We start from the raw sequence: 18,203 nt of genomic DNA on the forward strand, positions 1-18,203 counted from the left end.
ATTTTTGTATTAATCTTATATTTTTTTAACAAAATTGCAATTTACAGAGCATATATGATCAGCCCTAACCTAAGCGTGAAGTTAAAGCAATAATGTGTACAAAGCTTAGCTTACATCATTAGCAGAATCAAACAAATACATCAATTCTGAAGAGCCTCGTTACTACTGACGTGTACACACATGATGATTCTTTTAACAGGTGGTTAAAAACTGAAGATACTGCCCCATCAGTGAGATCAGGTGTAGGACACATCAGCTCCATGACTGACGAAATGTTGGAAGTGCACAGAAAAATATCAACATCCATTTCCTTCTTTATTTATTTCTTTCCTTTTCCTTTTCCTTTTCCCTTCCCAGAATCCTCTTTCTTCTCCTTGTTCGACTCCTTTTTGGGTTTGGTCTTTTTCTGCTGAAGTAAACCACAACAAAAACTGTCAACATCAAACTAAAACCTTTGAGTGTAAAATCATGCGTCAGCATGATTTAAAGCCTCACTTTGATCATGGCGTCAGCCGTCACTCCCTGCTCTTCATCCTCAGACTCTGGACCTTCTTGTTTTCCATCTTCCTCTCCCAGCACAGACTCTCCGCCTACGCCCCCTCGCCGACCTTTCTTCACGGTTTGAAGGGCGTATGGCATTAGGTGGACCTCTTTATTGTACGCTCGAGTGAACGCTGCTTTCACCTAGAAAGAAAACCAAAAATACAAGTTAGTCGTGCACATTCAGGACAATAGATGAGTCTGACGCTAAAGACAAACACATGTTTATAAATAATTTTACCCTCCTATTCTCCTCAAATATTACAAACATTTTACCCTTGGGGTCAATTTGACCCAGGGAATATTTGCCTCCAGAAAATTGTTGACAAAGTTTTTGTCAGGGCACTTTGTTGAATTGTTGAATACATAAATAACCCCTTGATAATGAAACTTTGACCTGTTTTGTAGCACCACCAGCAGGCCAAACCTTTAAATTACAAATTATTTATCTTGAATAGCTTTCATCCAAATCGTCTCAAATTTACTGTTTTCACTTTCACTGTGAAAGAGGTGTTCCAAAACTTCCTCTTCCTCAAGCTAAAACAACTTGGCGTCAAATCGACCACCGATGCATGCAACATGTGTTCAGCACATTGAAAAATATTATCATGATAATTTTATGCTTAATCAAATTAGGTAAAGTCATGAAATATGAAGCAAAAAAAATAAAGTCAACTATTATTTTTTGAATAATAAACAGCGAACGGGGCCAAATGAATCAAACTAACAACTGTCCACAAACTCATTCAAATGAATCCCAGAATCCTAACAACTGACCTTAGAGTCCAGTTTGGAGTAGGCGTCGGGCTGTCCTCCCCACACACTGACCTCCATGATGCTGTCCACATCCTCCCTCACCAGCTGGTAATCATCCAGCAGCTGCACAGCCTGAGATGCTCCCTCTGCTCCCAGTGTCTGAAGAGGCCTCAGTAGTGCTCCTCGTAGGTAGTGCAGGTAGTCCAGGTTCAGCGCCTGTCTGCTGGTCATTGTCCTGCAGCAAAAGACTCACGTCAGACATCCCTAAACGCTCTAGTGAAGGTCAGACAAGGAGAAAAAATGTACTCACTTTAAACACATATGTGAGGAAAGCTCCTGAACGATCCGGGAATGTTTGCCAGCTGACGAGTTCTTCCCAAGCCAGCTGGGGAATGCTGGGAACTGAGCCATGTAGCCTCGCATTAGCTCACCTGGTAAAACACTGGCGTAGATGGCCTTCACACGCACACACACGCACACAGGTCACAAACTGACACTTATAGGGCTGTGCATTAGCATGAATCAAGATTTGCACGTCACAATACGATATATCTCAATACAATATGATATACATCCCGATATATTGCAACATCAATAATTACAAATTTCACCTTTACGAGTTCAAAATGGTATTGAATACAATGAATTTCATTTTCTTAAACTTGTGAGAACACGTAAATGGTAACAAACTGATAATCAAACCACTTCTTTTTGATATTGGTACTTGAATTACAAACTGTCAAATTACATTTTTCAAAAAAGTTTAACTTTTGTATCTGATTCTGATGTAACATCTAGAAAAGTGGCCAGTATGTTTTATGAAAATAAAGTGCAATCAACATCCAAGCTAAAATGCATTGAGGAGTGTCGTAGTTTAACAAGTTCTTACATGGTTCACTGACACCTAGTGACTGGGCATTTATGTGCTATGTCTATGTTAGCGTGATTAACAAAACTGCGCAATGAAATATCGTGATATATCGCTGAATCAATTTTTTTTCTTACACCCTTTATCTGTGAATGTGTGTCCCTTTGTGTTACCTGTGTAGGCAGCAGTGACCAGTTTTGCCTTGAGCGGATCTGTCGATCGACAAGATCACCATCACAGATGGAGTCGGCCGCCTTACTGATCAACACCAGGTGTGACTTTAGGTCAGACCTGAGAGAAAACACAGCGTTGATATTTATGAAGGCCTGAACGCTGTGGGGAGATGTGATCATTTTCTATCGAAGCTGTCTCACCTGGCAGCAGCAGGACGAACGTGTAAGTAGTTTTCCTGAACAAAAAGCGGCGCCAGCGAGTAGTCGTGGAAAAACAGGTCGGATTTGTCGATGAGGCTCATGTGAGCAGACTCCTCCCCCGCAGCAAACACCTTCCTGCAGACGTCAAACGGCCCCATCTTAAGGTCCTTACGAGCACTGGCTGCGTCTTTCTTGCACTGGTCGTACGTCATCACTTTATCGTTGGCCGACCACATGCTCAGGTTATGGATGACCTGACAAGGAAATTGCAGGAAAAACACCTTGTGAAGAAGTGGAAAAACCACATTTGCATTTATAACACATGAACCTCCTTTACCTGTCGGACGTCCTGATTGGAGGCTAAAATGATCTCGTTGAGCGCTGGTGGAGGGATTTTGATGCCTTCTTTGAAAGCAATGGACATCATGGCAGCCTAGAAATGGACAGAATGTGAGAAACTCTGCTTCCACACAACAGATCTGTTTTTCAATTCATAAGCTTTCTGATTGGGTGACACTTCATCTTTATCATAAAAACGTTACCGTGCAAAAAGAAAACATTCTAATGTCTTGCCACATTAAACAAGTGCACTCTAGATCAATCACCCTGATCATGGTACCATGATAATTCACACTTTAAAGATTTGGAAGACATTTCTATCCACATTAATAACCATACAGTAGGTCCAAATGTCTATTTTTCTTTGCAGGAAAATAGTGATTAAATGTGCAATCCAAATCTGATCTGCATTAATGGGGTAAATGAGGGACCAACCCGACATAACTGAGTCTAATTTCATAAAGATCGGTCAATTACAAACCGAGATATTAATTTTTTTTCATTTTGCAAATGAGAGGTAGGAATTTTTCAAACTGATCCTCAATCAGGATATTGATCTGGATCCCCTCTAAAATTCCAGGCAATTTTCAATGACCCAAGGTCCATCTTTGGTCAAAAAAAATTGTTAAAAGATGTAATCGTGCTAACAGACAAACAAATACAGTAAATAAACAATGGTGTGTAAACCTAGACACAGCATTGACCTCTTCAGTCAGTCACTGAGACGTCATCAGCTGTGTTTGTACCTTGATCTGTTCAACTCGTGGCCTCTGAACGCGCAGGTCGAAGCAGTAGTTGGCCAGAGACCTGATCTTCTGATGATTTCTGTCATTACACATGCAGATGATGGGAATCTTTGAACTTTTGATCAAACCGATCATCTCCTGCAAAAGGTCAGAGGTCAACGTCACACAAACATCTGTAAAGAGTGAGTGCGCAGCTAAACATCTGCTTTTGTCGTTCAGGTCTCTAACATGTGAAGATATTCTTATTTCTAGATTGACATTTTTTATATATTTTCTAACCAATGCAATTGCTTAATTAAATAACTATTATGTCAAAAATAGGCTAATAGTTTGTTACATTTAGACAACAAATGTATTTAACACACCCTGTGATTTGAACACTTCAAAATAAAACAAACAGCGTTATCCTTTAGGGAAATGTGCTCATCCACCTGTATTCCTCCACGGTCCTCGTTACCAGCCATGCCATCCACCTCATCCATGATCAGAACGTGTTTACTGGTCACGGTTTGTGACGCGCCTACAAAACAACCACAGAGGAAGCAACGTTATACTGTGTATTGTCATTACAGTAAATTATCTTTGAAAAATACTGATTGGCTTGTTTGACAAGTTAAAGAAAGGAAAAGGCTTTGTGTGAAAAGGAACAAGCATACACCCTTCTTTAATTTAGAGGTCGACCGATATATGGAATTTTTTCAAGATTGGCCATCGGACGACTTTTATTTATTTATCACTTTAGAGTAGCCCTTAAATGAAAAAAGAAAGAACATAAACATCCATTCGGATGTATGAATATACAGGACCAAAACGCACAGACGTATGCAAGACATGGATTTCAGCTGTCACATTCCTTGTGTCGAGCCACTCTTGAACAAGAGACAGCGTCAGAAGCGTCTCACCTGGGCTAAAGACAAAAAGGACTGGACTGCTGCTGAGTGCTCCAAACTTATGTTCTCTGATGAAAGTACATTTTGCATGTCCTTTGGAAATCAACAGTCTCGATGAAGAGGGGAGAGGCACAGAATGGTCCAGTGTAAAGTTTCCACAGTCAGTGATGGTTTGGGGTGCCATGTCATGTGTTGGTGTTAGTCCACTGTGTTGCCTTAGGTCCAAGGTCAACGCAGCTGTCTACCAGAAAGTTTTAGAGCACTTCATGGCCTGACCATAACCCCATAGATTTGTGAAGAGGAAGATGTGAGACACCAGACCCAACAATGCAGAAGAGCTGAAGGCCACCATCAGAGCAACCTGGGCTCATAACACCTGAGCAGTGCCACAGACTGATGGACTCCATGCCACGCCGCATTGCTGCAGTAATTCAGGCAAAAGGAGCCCCAACTAAGTATTGAGTGCTGTACATGCTCATACTTTTCATGTTCATACTTTTCAGTTGATCAACATTTCTAGAAATCTTTTTTTTTGTATCAGTCTTAAGTAATATTCTAATTTTCTGAGATACTGAATTTGGGATTTTCATTAGTTGTCAGTTATAATCATCAAAATTAAAAGAATCAAACATTTGAAATATATCAGTATGTGTGTAATGAATTAATATAATATACAAGTTTCACTTTTTGAATGGAATTACTGAAATAAATCAACTTTCCATGATATTCTAATTTTATGACCAGCACCTGTACAACAACAAAAAAAATAATAATAGCATGGGAGAAGTAGAAGCCAATAGGCTTACAAATAAAAAGATGATACAATAGGATAAGAATATATTATAATAGTGCCTGATCAAATAATCTTATCCTATTACATCCTTAATAGAATATCATACAAGTGTTTCAATTGTCTTTCTTGAACAATGTGCTTTAAAAAAAAGTATATTGGCCTCAAATATCAGCCATTGGCTGAATTAAACAATGAAACAAAAAACAAAAAAAACGTTATCTGCATCTGCCTTTGAAAATCGGTCGACCTCTACTTTAATATATTCCAGTTACATTCATATAAATAAGATCATTCCCCCACTGCACAGAGAATGATTTGAAACATTATTACAAACAAGTAAATTACTATTTTAAAAAAATCATGGTGTAGTCATTATTCTGTCTGTAACATCGTTTCACTGGCTGCTGATCAAAGACAGTTCCAATCCTAAAGCAGAACTAAGTAACTTGTGCGTAGCGCTCCCCCTAAAGGTCCCTTTTGGTTATATCACTGTTGTAAACACTCCGGACCCCCTGCCGCCTGCTCCACCCCACAGCTACATGCACACCTTTGCTCTCACAAGACGGTAGCAACCACCACTGAAAAATCCTAATACAACAGTGACACTAAGCGTGCTTTCACACATATAGTCCCATGTGACCATGTAAACAGTATGAGGAAGAGAAACAAGTAAAATAAATGAATGATGTGGGAGTAATACGGAAGGGAGTGTGGAAATATGTGTGATGTGTTTGTTTGTGTGCTGACAAAGTGGCTCTGAAGATGGATGGATTGGATATTTGTGTGTGTGCTGCTCATAATCTAGCATTAGTTTGTATTGGGCTGCCGTAAAGCAGTACGTCTTGCCACCGGGTCGGAGACAGGAAAGTTGCAAGTGCGGTTTTCTGGCCAGAGACAGCAGGAGGAGATGAAAGACCCCCAATCACTCCATAAACACTTGTATTACCCTCACAGGGACTACGAGAAGGATTTATTAAGGTGAAAAAGTTACTTAGTTCTACTTTAATGGGACTCTTACTGATTAAAGACAAAATAAATGAATTGTGAAGGAGAAAACACCTTTATAGAAGTTCTCAATGCTCGTGTTGTTCAGCGACTCTGCAACGACTTCCTTCAGGTTTTTTTTGCTGCGAGTGCAGCTGGCGTTCATCTCCACGTAGCTGAAGCCCAACTCCTGCAAAACAACATGAGCAGTGTCAGAACTTAGCCCTGTCTGATAACATGAGAATGTGTGTGTTTGCACTCAGACTGACCTCGCAGACCAGGACCGCTGTGGTGGTCTTGCCCACCCCTGGAGGTCCAGAGAGGAGAGCGGCTTTAAATCCTGAACCATCGTCTTTTCCTCCTCCAAACTTTCCAAACCTTGGAGCTGTGTAGCAACAGCATAAAATCATCAGCTCACACACGTAATACAAGAACCTGATTAACACTGCACATGATGTTTCCACCTGTGGGTTTGCCAACGCCTCCCACGTGGTTTTTGTGCCAGTTCTGCAGCCACCGCAGTAGCTTGTTGGCACAGCTCTGATCTCCTTGCTGACCAATCACAGACTTCAGAGAGCGTGGGTGGTACTTGTCTACCCACAGCAGACTGCAGCGCTCGTCTGTCGCTGGAGGACATAATGAACCAGGAGCCGAGGAGGAGGAAGATGATGATGAGGAGGAAGAAAGTCCCAGTTCTCTGCGCGCTGTTTGACTCGTGCCTCTGCCAGGCGTCGTGTTGCCATCTTTGTGTCTGACATTGCGCCCTTGAGCGAGGCTAGTTTTGGAAGGACTCGGCGTGTGAGGAGACCTGGAGTTCCCTTTAGAGGGGGAGATCTTCTGGGATTTGGGGGTGCTCTTTGAGGCCTGGCTGGGAGGAGCCCGGGTCTTTGAGGCTTTATTCTGAAATTAAAAAAAAAAACCCAAAAATCAGAAAACACATGAAATTAAATATTGTTAAACGTGCATTATTCTATTACATGTATTAAACCCCTTATACCAGACATGGGCCCAAAATAAAAACACATATATATATATATACAGAATAACAGTATAATAGTAAAAGTACACAAAACAATTGCTAATTTAAAGGAAAAACAATTAAAAGGACAACAATGATACACAAAAGAACAACAAATTTACAGAAAAACAGAAATCCACAAGAGGACAACAAATACAAAAAACAGCAAAAAATGATTTCAAAAGACATACTGAAAAAAAACACAAAACAACAAATAGAATACACAAAAATAACAGGAACAGATGCAAAATTGTTGTAACCCTCACAGTAATAAAAGTTGCTCATCTCTTCCGCATACTATTGCATACACCATTTTTAAAAATAATCACAATTTTACACTGTATAGCAGTATTTGTATAATTTATTATGTGAAATTAAAAATTGCATCTTTTTTAAGATGATTTTAACACATTGTAATAGTACAGAACTTGAAGCATTTCAATGTTTACAGGTGCTGGTCATAAAATTTGAATATCAGAATCAGAATCAGAATCAGAAATGTTTTATTTGCCATGTACAGTTTTGAGGACAGTACAAGGAATTTGACTTGGTGGTTGGTGCACAAAACAAGCAACAAAAAGAAACAAAAGAAATAAAAACAACACAACAAAGAACAACCCAGCAACAATAATAATAATAATAATGATAAATATAAAGGATGAGGGATAAATAAAGGATAGATAGAGAATAAATGATAAATAGGATAAATATAAATATATATATACAGTGCAGCAGGTATCAAGCTGGCGGAGGTGGTGATCGGGTGGGGTGGGGTGGGGGGGGGGGGGGGGGGTTCAGTGGGTGACTTGGGGTGTGTTCATGTGGATGGTGGCAGAGGGAAAGAAGCTGTTTTTGTGTCTGGAGGTTCTGGTCCTGATGGACCGAAACCTCCTACCAGAAGGGAGAGATTGAAACAGTTTATGACCGGGGTGGGAGGGGTCGGCCACAATCTTTCCTGCACGCCTCAAAATCCTGGAGGCGTACAGGTCCTGGAGGGAGGGCAGATTGCAGCCGATGACCTTCTCTGCAGAGTGGATGATACGCTGCAGTCTGGCCTTGTCCTTGGCCGTAGCTGCAGCGTACCAGATGGTGATGGAGGAGCAGAGGATGGACTGGATGATGGAGCTGTAGAAGTTCACCATCATCTTTGTTGGCAGACTGAACTTCTTCAGCTGCCGCAGAAAGTACATCCTCTGCTGAGCTTTTTTGATAAGGGAGCTGATGTTCAGCTCCCACTTGAGGTCCTGAGTGATGATGGTCCCCAGGAAGCAGAAGTACTCTACAGAGCTCACTGTAGAGTCTCCCAGGGTGAGGGGGGTGAGGGGGGCTGGGTTCTTCCTGAAGTCTGCTATCATCTCCACTGTCTTTAAAGCGTTGAGCTCCAGGTTGTTCTGGCTGCACCAGGACACCAGCCGGTCTGTCTCCCACCTGTAGTCGGACTCGTCTCCATCAGCGATGAGACCGATGATGGTCGTGTCGTCTGCAAACTTCAGGAGTTTGACCGACTGGTGAGAGGAGGTGCAGCTGTTGGTGTACAGGGAGAAGAGCAGAGGAGAAAGAACACAGCCCTGAGGAGATCCAGTGCTGATGGTCCGGGGAGCAGAGATGGTTTTTCCCAGCTTCACGTGCTGCTTCCTGTCAGACAGGAAGTCTGTGATCCACCTGCAGGTGGAGTCTGGCACGTTCAGCTGGGAAAGCTTGTCCTGAAGGAGAGCTGGGATTATTGTATTAAAGGCAGAGCTGAAGTCCACAAACAGGATCCTGGCGTAGGAGCCTGGGGAGTCCAGGTGCTGGAGGATGAAGTGGAGAGCCAGGTTTACAGCATCGTCTACTGACCTGTTGGATCTATAGGCAAACTGCAGGGGGTCCAGGTGGGGGTCGGTGATGTCCTTGATGTGGGAGAGCATGAGGCGTTCAAAGGACTTCATGACCACAGATGTCAGAGCGATGGGTCTGTAGTCATTAAGTCCTGTGATCCTCAGCTTTTTAGGGACAGGAACGATGGTGGAGGCCTTAAAACAGGCTGGTACGGTGCATGTCTCCAGTGAGGTGTTAAAAATGTCTGTGAACACTGGAGACAGCTGATCAGCACAGTGCTTCAAGGTAGAGGGAGAGACAGAGTCCGGTCCACAAGCCTTACGGGGGTTTTGTCTCCTGAAAAGTCTATTCACATCTCTCTCTTTGATGGAGAAAGGTGTCTCTGTAGGAGGGGGGGAGGAGGGGGGGAAGATAGGGGAGAGAGCCTCTGTAGGCAGCTGGGGTGAAACTGTAGCTTTGATGTGGGGGGTGAAGGTGTTGGAGTGAGGCTGGTCAGAGGTGTGAGGGGGGTTGGAGTCAGGTCTGTCCCATTGTCTGTCAAATCTACAATAGAACTCATTCAGACTGTTGGCCAGGCAGAGGTCATTAGCAGCAGCAGGGGCTCTGGGCTTGTAGTTTGTAATTTGCCTGAGCCCTCTATCATGAAAAAGTTGATTTATTTCAGTAATTCTATTCAAAAAGTGAAACTTGTATATTATATTAATTAATTACACACAAACTGATATATTTCAAAGGTTTATTTTTTTTTAATTTTGATGATTATAACTGACAACTAATGAAAATCACAAATTCAGTATCTCAGAAATTTGAATATTACTTAAGACTGACACAAAAAAGATTTCTAGAAATGTTGACCAACTGAAAAGTATGAACATGAAAAGTATGAGCATGTACAGCACTCAGTACTTAGTTGGGGCTCCTTTTGCCTGAATTACTGCAGCAATGTGGCGTGGCATGGAGTCCATCAGTCTGTGGCACTGCTCAGGTGTTATGAGAGCCCAGGTTGTTCTGATAGTGGCCTTCAGCTCTTCTGCATTGTTGGGTCTGGTGTCTCACATCTTCCTCTTCACAATACCCCATAGATTTTCTATGGGGCTAAGGTCAGGTGAGTTTGCTGGCCAATCAAGAGCAGTGATACTATGGTCCTTAAACCAGGTACTGGTAGCTTTGGCACTTTGTGCACGTGCCAATTCCTGTTGGAAAATGAAGTCTGCATCTCCATAAAGTTGGTCAGCAACAAGAAGCATGAAGTGCTCTAAAACTTCCTGGTAGACAGCTGCGTTGACCTTGGACCTAAGGAAACACAGTGGACCAACACCAGCACATGACATGGCACCCCAAACCATCACTGACTGTGGAAACTTTACACTCGACCTCAAGCAACGTAGATTCTGTGCCTCTTCTCTCTTCATCCAGATTCTGGGACCTTGATTTCCAAAGGACATGCAAAATGTACTTTCATCAGAGAACAAAAGTTTGGACCACTCAGCAGCAGTCCAGTCCTTTTTGTCTTTAGCCCAGGTGAGACGCTTCTGACGCTGTCTCTTGTTCAACAGCTGAAACCCATGTCTTGCATACGTCTGTGCGTTTTGGTTCTTGAAGCACTGACTCCAGCTGTAGTCCACTCTTTGTGAATCTCCCCCACATCTTTGAATGGGCTTTGTTTCACAATCCTCTCCATGGTGCAGTTATCCCTATTGCTTGTACACTTGTTTCTACCACATATTTTCCTTCCATTTGCCTTTATATTAATGTGCTTGGACACAGAGCTCTGTGAACAGCCAGCCTCTTTAGCAATGACTTTTTGTGTCTTGTCCTCCTTGTGCAAGGTGTCAATGGTCGTCTTTTGGAGAAATGTCAGGTCAGCAGTCTTCCTCATGATTGTGTAGCCTACAGAACTAGACTGAGACCATATAAAGGCCTTTGCAGGGCACCAGGTATCTTCAATATTCAACCTCTCCACAATATTCTAATTTTCTGAGATACTCAATTTGGGATTTTCATTAGTTGTCAGTTATAATCATCAACATTAAAAGAAATAAACACTTCATATATGTCAGTCTGTGTGAAATGAATGTGTATATTATACAAGTTTCACTTTTTGAATGGAATTACTGAAATAAATCAACTTTTTCATGATATTCTAATTTCATGACCAGCACCTGTATTCCATCACTCTTCTATTGCATCTCATGTCTGATCAGTGACAGTGAAACCTAAAATTTACCAATCCTGCTCCAGCATTAGGCAAACGCATGAGCAAACAATCACACATTGAGCCCTACTTTACACTACATGCATCGTTATTTTACTCAGTCAAAACTGTTTCTAAACGTTTCAGGAGATATGGGAGCACTGACCTCGGCTTCTGCAGCGATCTCATACTTAGATTTCTTTCCAGGTTTGGTTCGGATCAGCTCCAGCAGACCATCTTCATCCAAGATTTTAGTGCCTAAACTCTCTGCCTGAGCATCAGGGTAAACAAATAGATTTCTGTGTTCACTTGAACTGGACACCTTTTTTTGTCTACACAATAAGTAATGTTAATCTTAAAGGTAGGATAGGCGATTTTTAAAAGCTAGCATGATTTTGAATGTAGCCTCCCCAATGGCTCTGCCTTAACCCCCTTTGCCCCTCCCCCCTGTGCTCTGTCTCATTCACTTGCATGCGCACAGTTGCTGCTAAAGCTTGTATTGTGTAGAAACTTTGTTCTCATGTCTCATTCAGCAGTGAGTAAACAAACTTTACCATCATATATGTTAAAAAAACGTGACCAACAGCTCGTGCATGTGAGGGATCGAGAATGAGCAGGGAGACAGGGAGACGTGATTGGTTAAAAAAAACGGTTAGTTTTTTACCATTGATCAAAGTTATTACAGATTTACAGCTGCTACAGATGATGGATTTTCTTTGTTATTTTTTCAGAGCACATAAGATCTTAATTTCTGTCAGGACATAAAGACAATTTCAACCAAAAACTTAAAAAGTGTATCTGAAAAAAATCGCCTACCCTAGCTTTAAATGAAAGGAAAATTAAATGGCTTTGAAAATCAATACTTATCATCAATGTGTCAGTACTGAACTGACAAATATTAAAACATCTCATGTCTTTCTAAGTTTTGTCTGCTTCTCCTTAAAGGTTGCCAGGTTGGATACCTTTTCCAGCTTGGACACTCCACTGTCTCGGCCCTGCACCAGGTAGCTGGTCTTTTTGCTGATGTTGCCTGTCACCTTCCCTCCGTAGCGCTCGATGAGGGACTTGGCGTCATCCCTCTCCATCGACTCCAGGACACCAGTCAGCACGAACATACAGCCTTCTAGACAGTTTTCTGCTCCCTGGACACAAAAACAGTCAGCATCGTTCAGGTTAGCGATGACAACTTCTAAAATAAGTGCTGTCGTTACCGTTGGGATCTCTTTGGAACCCAGAGCTCGAGGTCCATCTCTGTTCAGGTAGTTCCTGTACGCTGAGGAGTTGATCTTCTTCTTCTCTACACCATTAGGACTGGTATTGGTGCTCTAAAGGAGAGATTCAGGTGAATATTTAGTGTCACCTCTACGCGTCACTACAACATTCTATCCAGTTTTAAACAGCTTCAGGCCTCACCTCTGGTTTCTTGGGAGACGTTTTGAGTGCTGTGGGTGTGTTTCCTGTTTTGGGTGTGAACTTCACTCCTGAGCTTGAAGTAGACGGAGCCTCTTTTTTAGGGGAAATCATCATTTTTGAGGGAGAAGTAATTGTTTTGCTCGTCTTCTCCTCCTTCACCTCGTCTCTTTTTTTCATGAGGGCCAGTTTGGAGCTGGCTTTAACTGGCGCTGTGTTCTTGGGAGACGGACTGATCACGTCCTCTGACAGACTCTGACAGGGCGTCGACGGGCAGGAGGAACGACCGGCTGCTGCGGCTGTGCTGCTCTTCTCATCAGAACCTATTCGAGCCTGAGTGAGGACGTAAACAGATTTTATTTACATGAATGAAGCAGGAAAAGGCACATCCATCTTTGATGCTAAGCACCTTCTTTGCCTGAGGCTCCTGGTCCAGCATAGACAGGGTCCTGGCAAACGCCTCGTCATCATGGATCTGCTTCTCCACCTGAGTGAGAGACGAAGCAGGAACAACATGAACTCAGTCTCTCTGAACTTCTTTGGGCTTCTAATGCATTTTTTTTACTGCTTTAATAATCTACAGACAGACCAGTAAACTGACCACAGCGCCAAATGATTACCTGGAGCATGTGCAGAGTATTTTCTAACTCAGATCTTAGCAACAAGGCTGAAATTCTACAAATAAAGTACCTCATTGTCCGTATCCATCTGCAAGTGTTGAACGATCTCTGCATCAGTCAAGTCATCCGCGTCCTGGCTCTGCGACAGAGGCAGATCATTTATTAAATAGATTATCAGAGTAATGATTAGAAGAGAAAAGACATTTACAGTCATGGGTGAAAGTATTTGCACCCCTGGAAATTTTCCAGAATATACACCAATTATCCCAGAAATTGTTGCACTTACAAATGTTTTTCTAATACACATATTTAATTTATGTGCATTGACAAAAACACAAGAAAAAGAAGAAAAAAGCCAAAATTTACATAATTTTACACAACATTAAAAAAACGGACCAGAGAAAATTGTTGACACCCCATGTGATGCTTTTATACGTTGTAAATGGCTTCAGGTGTGATTTCTACATTGCCAGCACTTGTTACTGGCGACAGGTGAGTTTAAACGAGCATGACGCGTGAAATAAAATGATTCATCTATAGTTGTATAAAAGGTGCCAACAATTTGGTCCAGTCAATTTTTTTTTTCATTTTGTGTAAAATTATGGACAAACATTTTGGCTTTTTTGTGTTTTTTCAATGCACATAAAAGAAATAAACACATGTATACCAGAAACATTTGTAATTGCAATGATTTCTGGGAGAAATGTTTTGTATTTTCTGGAGAAATTCCAGGGGTGAGTAAATACTTTGGTCCTTGACTGTAGAAGAAGTGACGATGTACAGTCTCAGGTTTGTACTCACAGCTTTACGTTTGGTGCTGGCCACCAGCTTTTTATCTGAGCGTTGGATCATCCCACCGCCAAAGTAGTCCAGCACTGATGTGGGGGTTTGTTTGGGCTTGGGAGGCGGGGCTTTGGAGGCAGGGGTGGCAGGAGCAGCAGGGGGAGACTTCAGGCCTGTTTTCTTCATCTGAGCTGACACAGGTTTAACAGGTGACTTTGCTTGATCTTTGACACTCAGCCTGTTCGACTTCTTAGGGACAATATTTTGCTTGAGATCGGAGACTTTCTTCAAAGACTGAAAATTGTCACTGTCTGAGTCTGAAAACAGAAAACGATACATGTGATTTTAATAATAAGGATAGATGGAGTTCAAGGGAGTAGAGGGGTAATTGTCACCTGTTTCAGAGACGTACTGCACAGGATCTTTTTTAGGTGGCGGCTCGGGTCGACTGCTCTTCAGCTTCTCTGTGGGAGCTTTCTTTGTCTTCTTCACAGGTTCCTCCTCATCCTCAGAGTCTGAACAATGAGAATATAATGACAAAATCATAACCAAGAAAGAAGAAATGCTGCGTTTCTAGTTGGTGGAACTTGTTCTTTTTCTTTCTTTCTGCCTTTCCCCTCGTTCTTCTGTCGTCTTTTCTCACACTGATCATCTGCCTGTCCCTACATCTATCAACCCTTTGCACTTATCTTCCTCTTCTCCTCTTGCCTGGCAGCTTAATTCGTTTCCATCCTACAGCGTCTGTCCAACATATATTCTGTCAGGAGGTTGAACCTCACCCAAAAATATCTTTCCCTCATAACTAAACTGAACCGACCATGGCCATCCAAGGTTTCGCCAACACTCAAAGCTGCTGGAAACAAAAACAATTATCAAATAAAGTGCAGACCTGATAGATCATTAAATCTAAGATCCTCAGGGCCCCACATAGACTATTAATATTTTTTCAAATCTTTTCAAAAGAGCTTTTTTTCTGCCCTTGTTTCTGTAGAACTTTCAGATTACTAAATGTAAAGTACTACACAAATTAAAGTTATTATCATTATTATTATTTGATCTGAATTTTTTTTTTTTTTAAAGGTTGAAATTGCCACTGGAAAGTATGTTTTTATCTCCACTGTAAACAATCGATTTATTGATGTTTCAGTTTAATCAATTTGCAGTTTAAAAAGAGTAAATAAATAAATCTTAAATAATCCTTCTTGACAAGTTCTCCCACACTTCTCTCCAGAGGTCTCCAGACACAAAATCAAAATCAACACACTAATAACCTCTGATCGTTTTTCTTTTAAATATCTGTAATTTTTCGGACAAATATGAGAAAATATAACATTGAAATGTGATTGTTGTTTCATAACGCCAAGTCCTACCTCAATGGTAACAACGATAAACAACAAACAGGCAAACTACGGTACTTTCTTCTGTAAATACACTGAATACAACACGATTTCACATTAGTGTAGCATAAAATAATTCATTATCCACTGTCTCACCTGATACAATGACTCCATGTTTCTTTCGCTTCATGATTTTCTCTTGTGGTTTGGAGCTTTCAACCTGCAAAAACACCAAAACAAACCCAAATGAAAACCAAGCTGAGAAAACCATTACAATAGAAGAGAATGCTGTTCTTGCCTTTGACGTCTTCTTCTTCTTCTTCACCTTTTCGTCAGAAGACAAACTGACAACCTTTTTCTTATTGTTCTTTTTCTCCTCTGGTGAAACGTCTCCATTTGAGGAAGTTTTTTGCACAGATGGTTTGACTGTTGACGGTCCAAAGAACCGCCTGATGTCCTGTGATCACACACCCGTTTATCAGCATTTTGGGGTTTTAGGTGAAATTAGAGATTAGCTCAGATTATCAGAGTGAAACTAAAGCACAGAAAAGTGCATTGGGACGTTGTAAGTACAAAATAAATAAATGCATCTACAAAAGAAAAAAAAAAACGACAATACTAACGATTTGCTCATAACTCTTAGCAGTTGACATGTCTGTTCATGTTTAGCAGCAGCTAACTGCTCACATCCAGTAGCAGCTCTGATTAACAGGGCGGATTTCTTTAGCTCATCTTATTTACACTTTGTTCACACAGGCAGACCGTGGTCAGAGACTTAAACAAGCGTTAAGTGTGACGTACCATGTTGAACTCGTCTCCTCGCACACACTTTAGCAGCTTTGCTGTTATAAAAAAGTGCCTTGGGGCTTTATTTTGGTGATTGGCGCGAAGCAGATCAGTGGTCGCCTGGAAATGACGCTGCCCTCGCGCGCGGGCGTGCGTGCGTCAGTGCGTCACTCAGCGCGTGCTGTCACTGGGAAAAACAAAACAAACTTACAATTATAGCTGGGCGATAATGCCTAAAAAAATCTCCGATTTTTTAAAGAAAAATTAGAGTTTCGATTTTTTTCCCCCCCAATGCACTTAAAAATGACTGCAGGTATATTGTCAAAAGTGCAGCTTTATTGCTGTAATTGTCCCTAAGAGTTAAAATGTATAGAACAATCCCAAAATGAAAAGTAAATGAGGTTCTCTCATTCAACAATTTCAAGCTTTAACCCAGATTTAGGCAAAAGTTCAACAGTAACTTCACAGTCGCTTACATTTTCCAATTAAGAAATCAGATAACTACATATTTTATAACATAACATTACAATTAAAAAATAATAATAAACTCTTCCCATAGCATCTCAGAATAGTGTAAATAAAACATTAAACATGCCTGCGGCACACATATAATCTACTCAAAGGGTAAACAAATGAAAACAAAGAGGAGACTGGCTCACATTGTGGACGGAATGCAAAAAAAGGCTGAAAAAAACTGTGCTGGGGAATTTGTTTTAAATCTAGAATTTGCAAAATAAAAATCATTATCATCTACAAATTTGATGAATCGATTTTTTTGCCCAGCCCTATTTACAATGTATCCAATTTGCCAGTTGGACTGTAAAAAAAAAATTACCAACATGCTTGGAAACTACGCTTTTGTCATGTTTTTTCTCCTCATGATATAATTAAGATACAATATCCTTTGTTTGATTTAAAAACAAGTTTTTAAATCAAAAATGGATTCAGAGGGCCATAATCTTTCTTACAGATTTGTTTGAAGATGTTCTCATCACTAAATCCTTTCCTGTAATAATTGAACTTTTAAAAGTCACCTAAAATATAAAGTAAGCAACCCAAAACTCCCTTATTGCTTAATGTTAAGTGGTGTAAAACTGATAAAAAGAGTAATAAACATATAAGAAAGGAATTTTTTGATAAATAAAATTACACCCAGAGGTAAATCAATTTCAGAACTCACATTTTCAAAATATAAAGTGGAAAAAAGCTTGATTATGTCCCTTTTAATTTTGTGTATATATATATAAGTATCAGTGAAGGACATTTCAAAATTTTAGACATTTACCCTGGTAACATTAATTTCCAAATATACTGATAAGCAAGCTCTTCTCAGTGCCAACTATGTAGCAGCTAGCAAGAACAGCAGTCTTTCTATTCAGACACTACACTAGACTGAGTGGTCCACACAATCCACACTGGACAAGATAACAGGGTTTAGAGCCAAAATGAAGTCCATGAGTGACAAATGAACAGTCAGTGGATGAGTGGTAGAGGATGTGGGGATACTACTACTAGTGATTAGTGCTTTATTCTTTTTGATGAACAATGTTATTTTTGATGTGCTAATTTACAGCACTGTGATAGATCGTTTCCTTTTACTATATATTATCTGGAGGAAAAACACAACAGATTTGTTTAATTGTATTGATCATGAGTGTTTACTGTTGATGTGCTAATTTATAGCACTACATATGAACCTGATGTTTTATTTCCTATTATTTGTAGATTGACTTGAGTACACATTAATATTTCCCTGATGGTCTCCAGGTATCAGCAGCCCTTGGGTCTAGTCTCAAATACAGAGGAATGGAAAATGTTCAAGTCTGTTAAAAACTAAAATACTTCATAAAACTACTCATTACAAAACAGTACCATATACAACAAAAAAAATAAAGTAATTAAATTAAAACAATGTGCCCCCCCCCCCCCAAAAAAATAAAAATAAAT

At 40.7% G+C, this 18,203-nt stretch overlaps 1 protein-coding gene across 2 annotated transcripts; it reads right to left on the reverse strand.

Annotated features, from left to right (window-relative positions):
* Positions 1-32: 32 nt before the first annotated feature.
* Positions 33-16,379, reverse strand: rfc1 (replication factor C (activator 1) 1). 2 transcript variants are annotated; one of them, XM_028446298.1, is made up of 23 exons: positions 16,272-16,379; positions 15,769-15,927; positions 15,627-15,690; positions 14,529-14,648; positions 14,152-14,450; positions 13,421-13,489; positions 13,140-13,217; positions 12,734-13,063; positions 12,532-12,645; positions 12,283-12,462; positions 11,487-11,591; positions 6,755-7,190; positions 6,560-6,675; positions 6,366-6,480; positions 4,055-4,143; positions 3,624-3,761; positions 2,876-2,971; positions 2,539-2,792; positions 2,338-2,455; positions 1,607-1,752; positions 1,318-1,531; positions 496-684; positions 33-406 (listed from the first exon to the last, which is right to left on the reverse strand). In XM_028446298.1, exons 1-23 carry the CDS (start codon positions 16,272-16,274, stop codon positions 320-322), a joined length of 3,519 nt encoding a protein of 1,172 aa, XP_028302099.1. In that variant the 5' UTR covers positions 16,275-16,379; the 3' UTR covers positions 33-319. The 2 variants fall into 2 exon arrangements, with proteins under 2 accessions (XP_028302099.1, XP_028302089.1); XM_028446288.1 differs by having other exon boundaries at positions 33-409.
* Positions 16,380-18,203: the final 1,824 nt, after the last annotated feature.

Source organism: Gouania willdenowi, chromosome 1, assembly GCF_900634775.1.
Source record: "Gouania willdenowi chromosome 1, fGouWil2.1, whole genome shotgun sequence".
In the NCBI taxonomy this organism is placed as follows: domain Eukaryota; kingdom Metazoa; phylum Chordata; class Actinopteri; order Blenniiformes; family Gobiesocidae; genus Gouania; species Gouania willdenowi.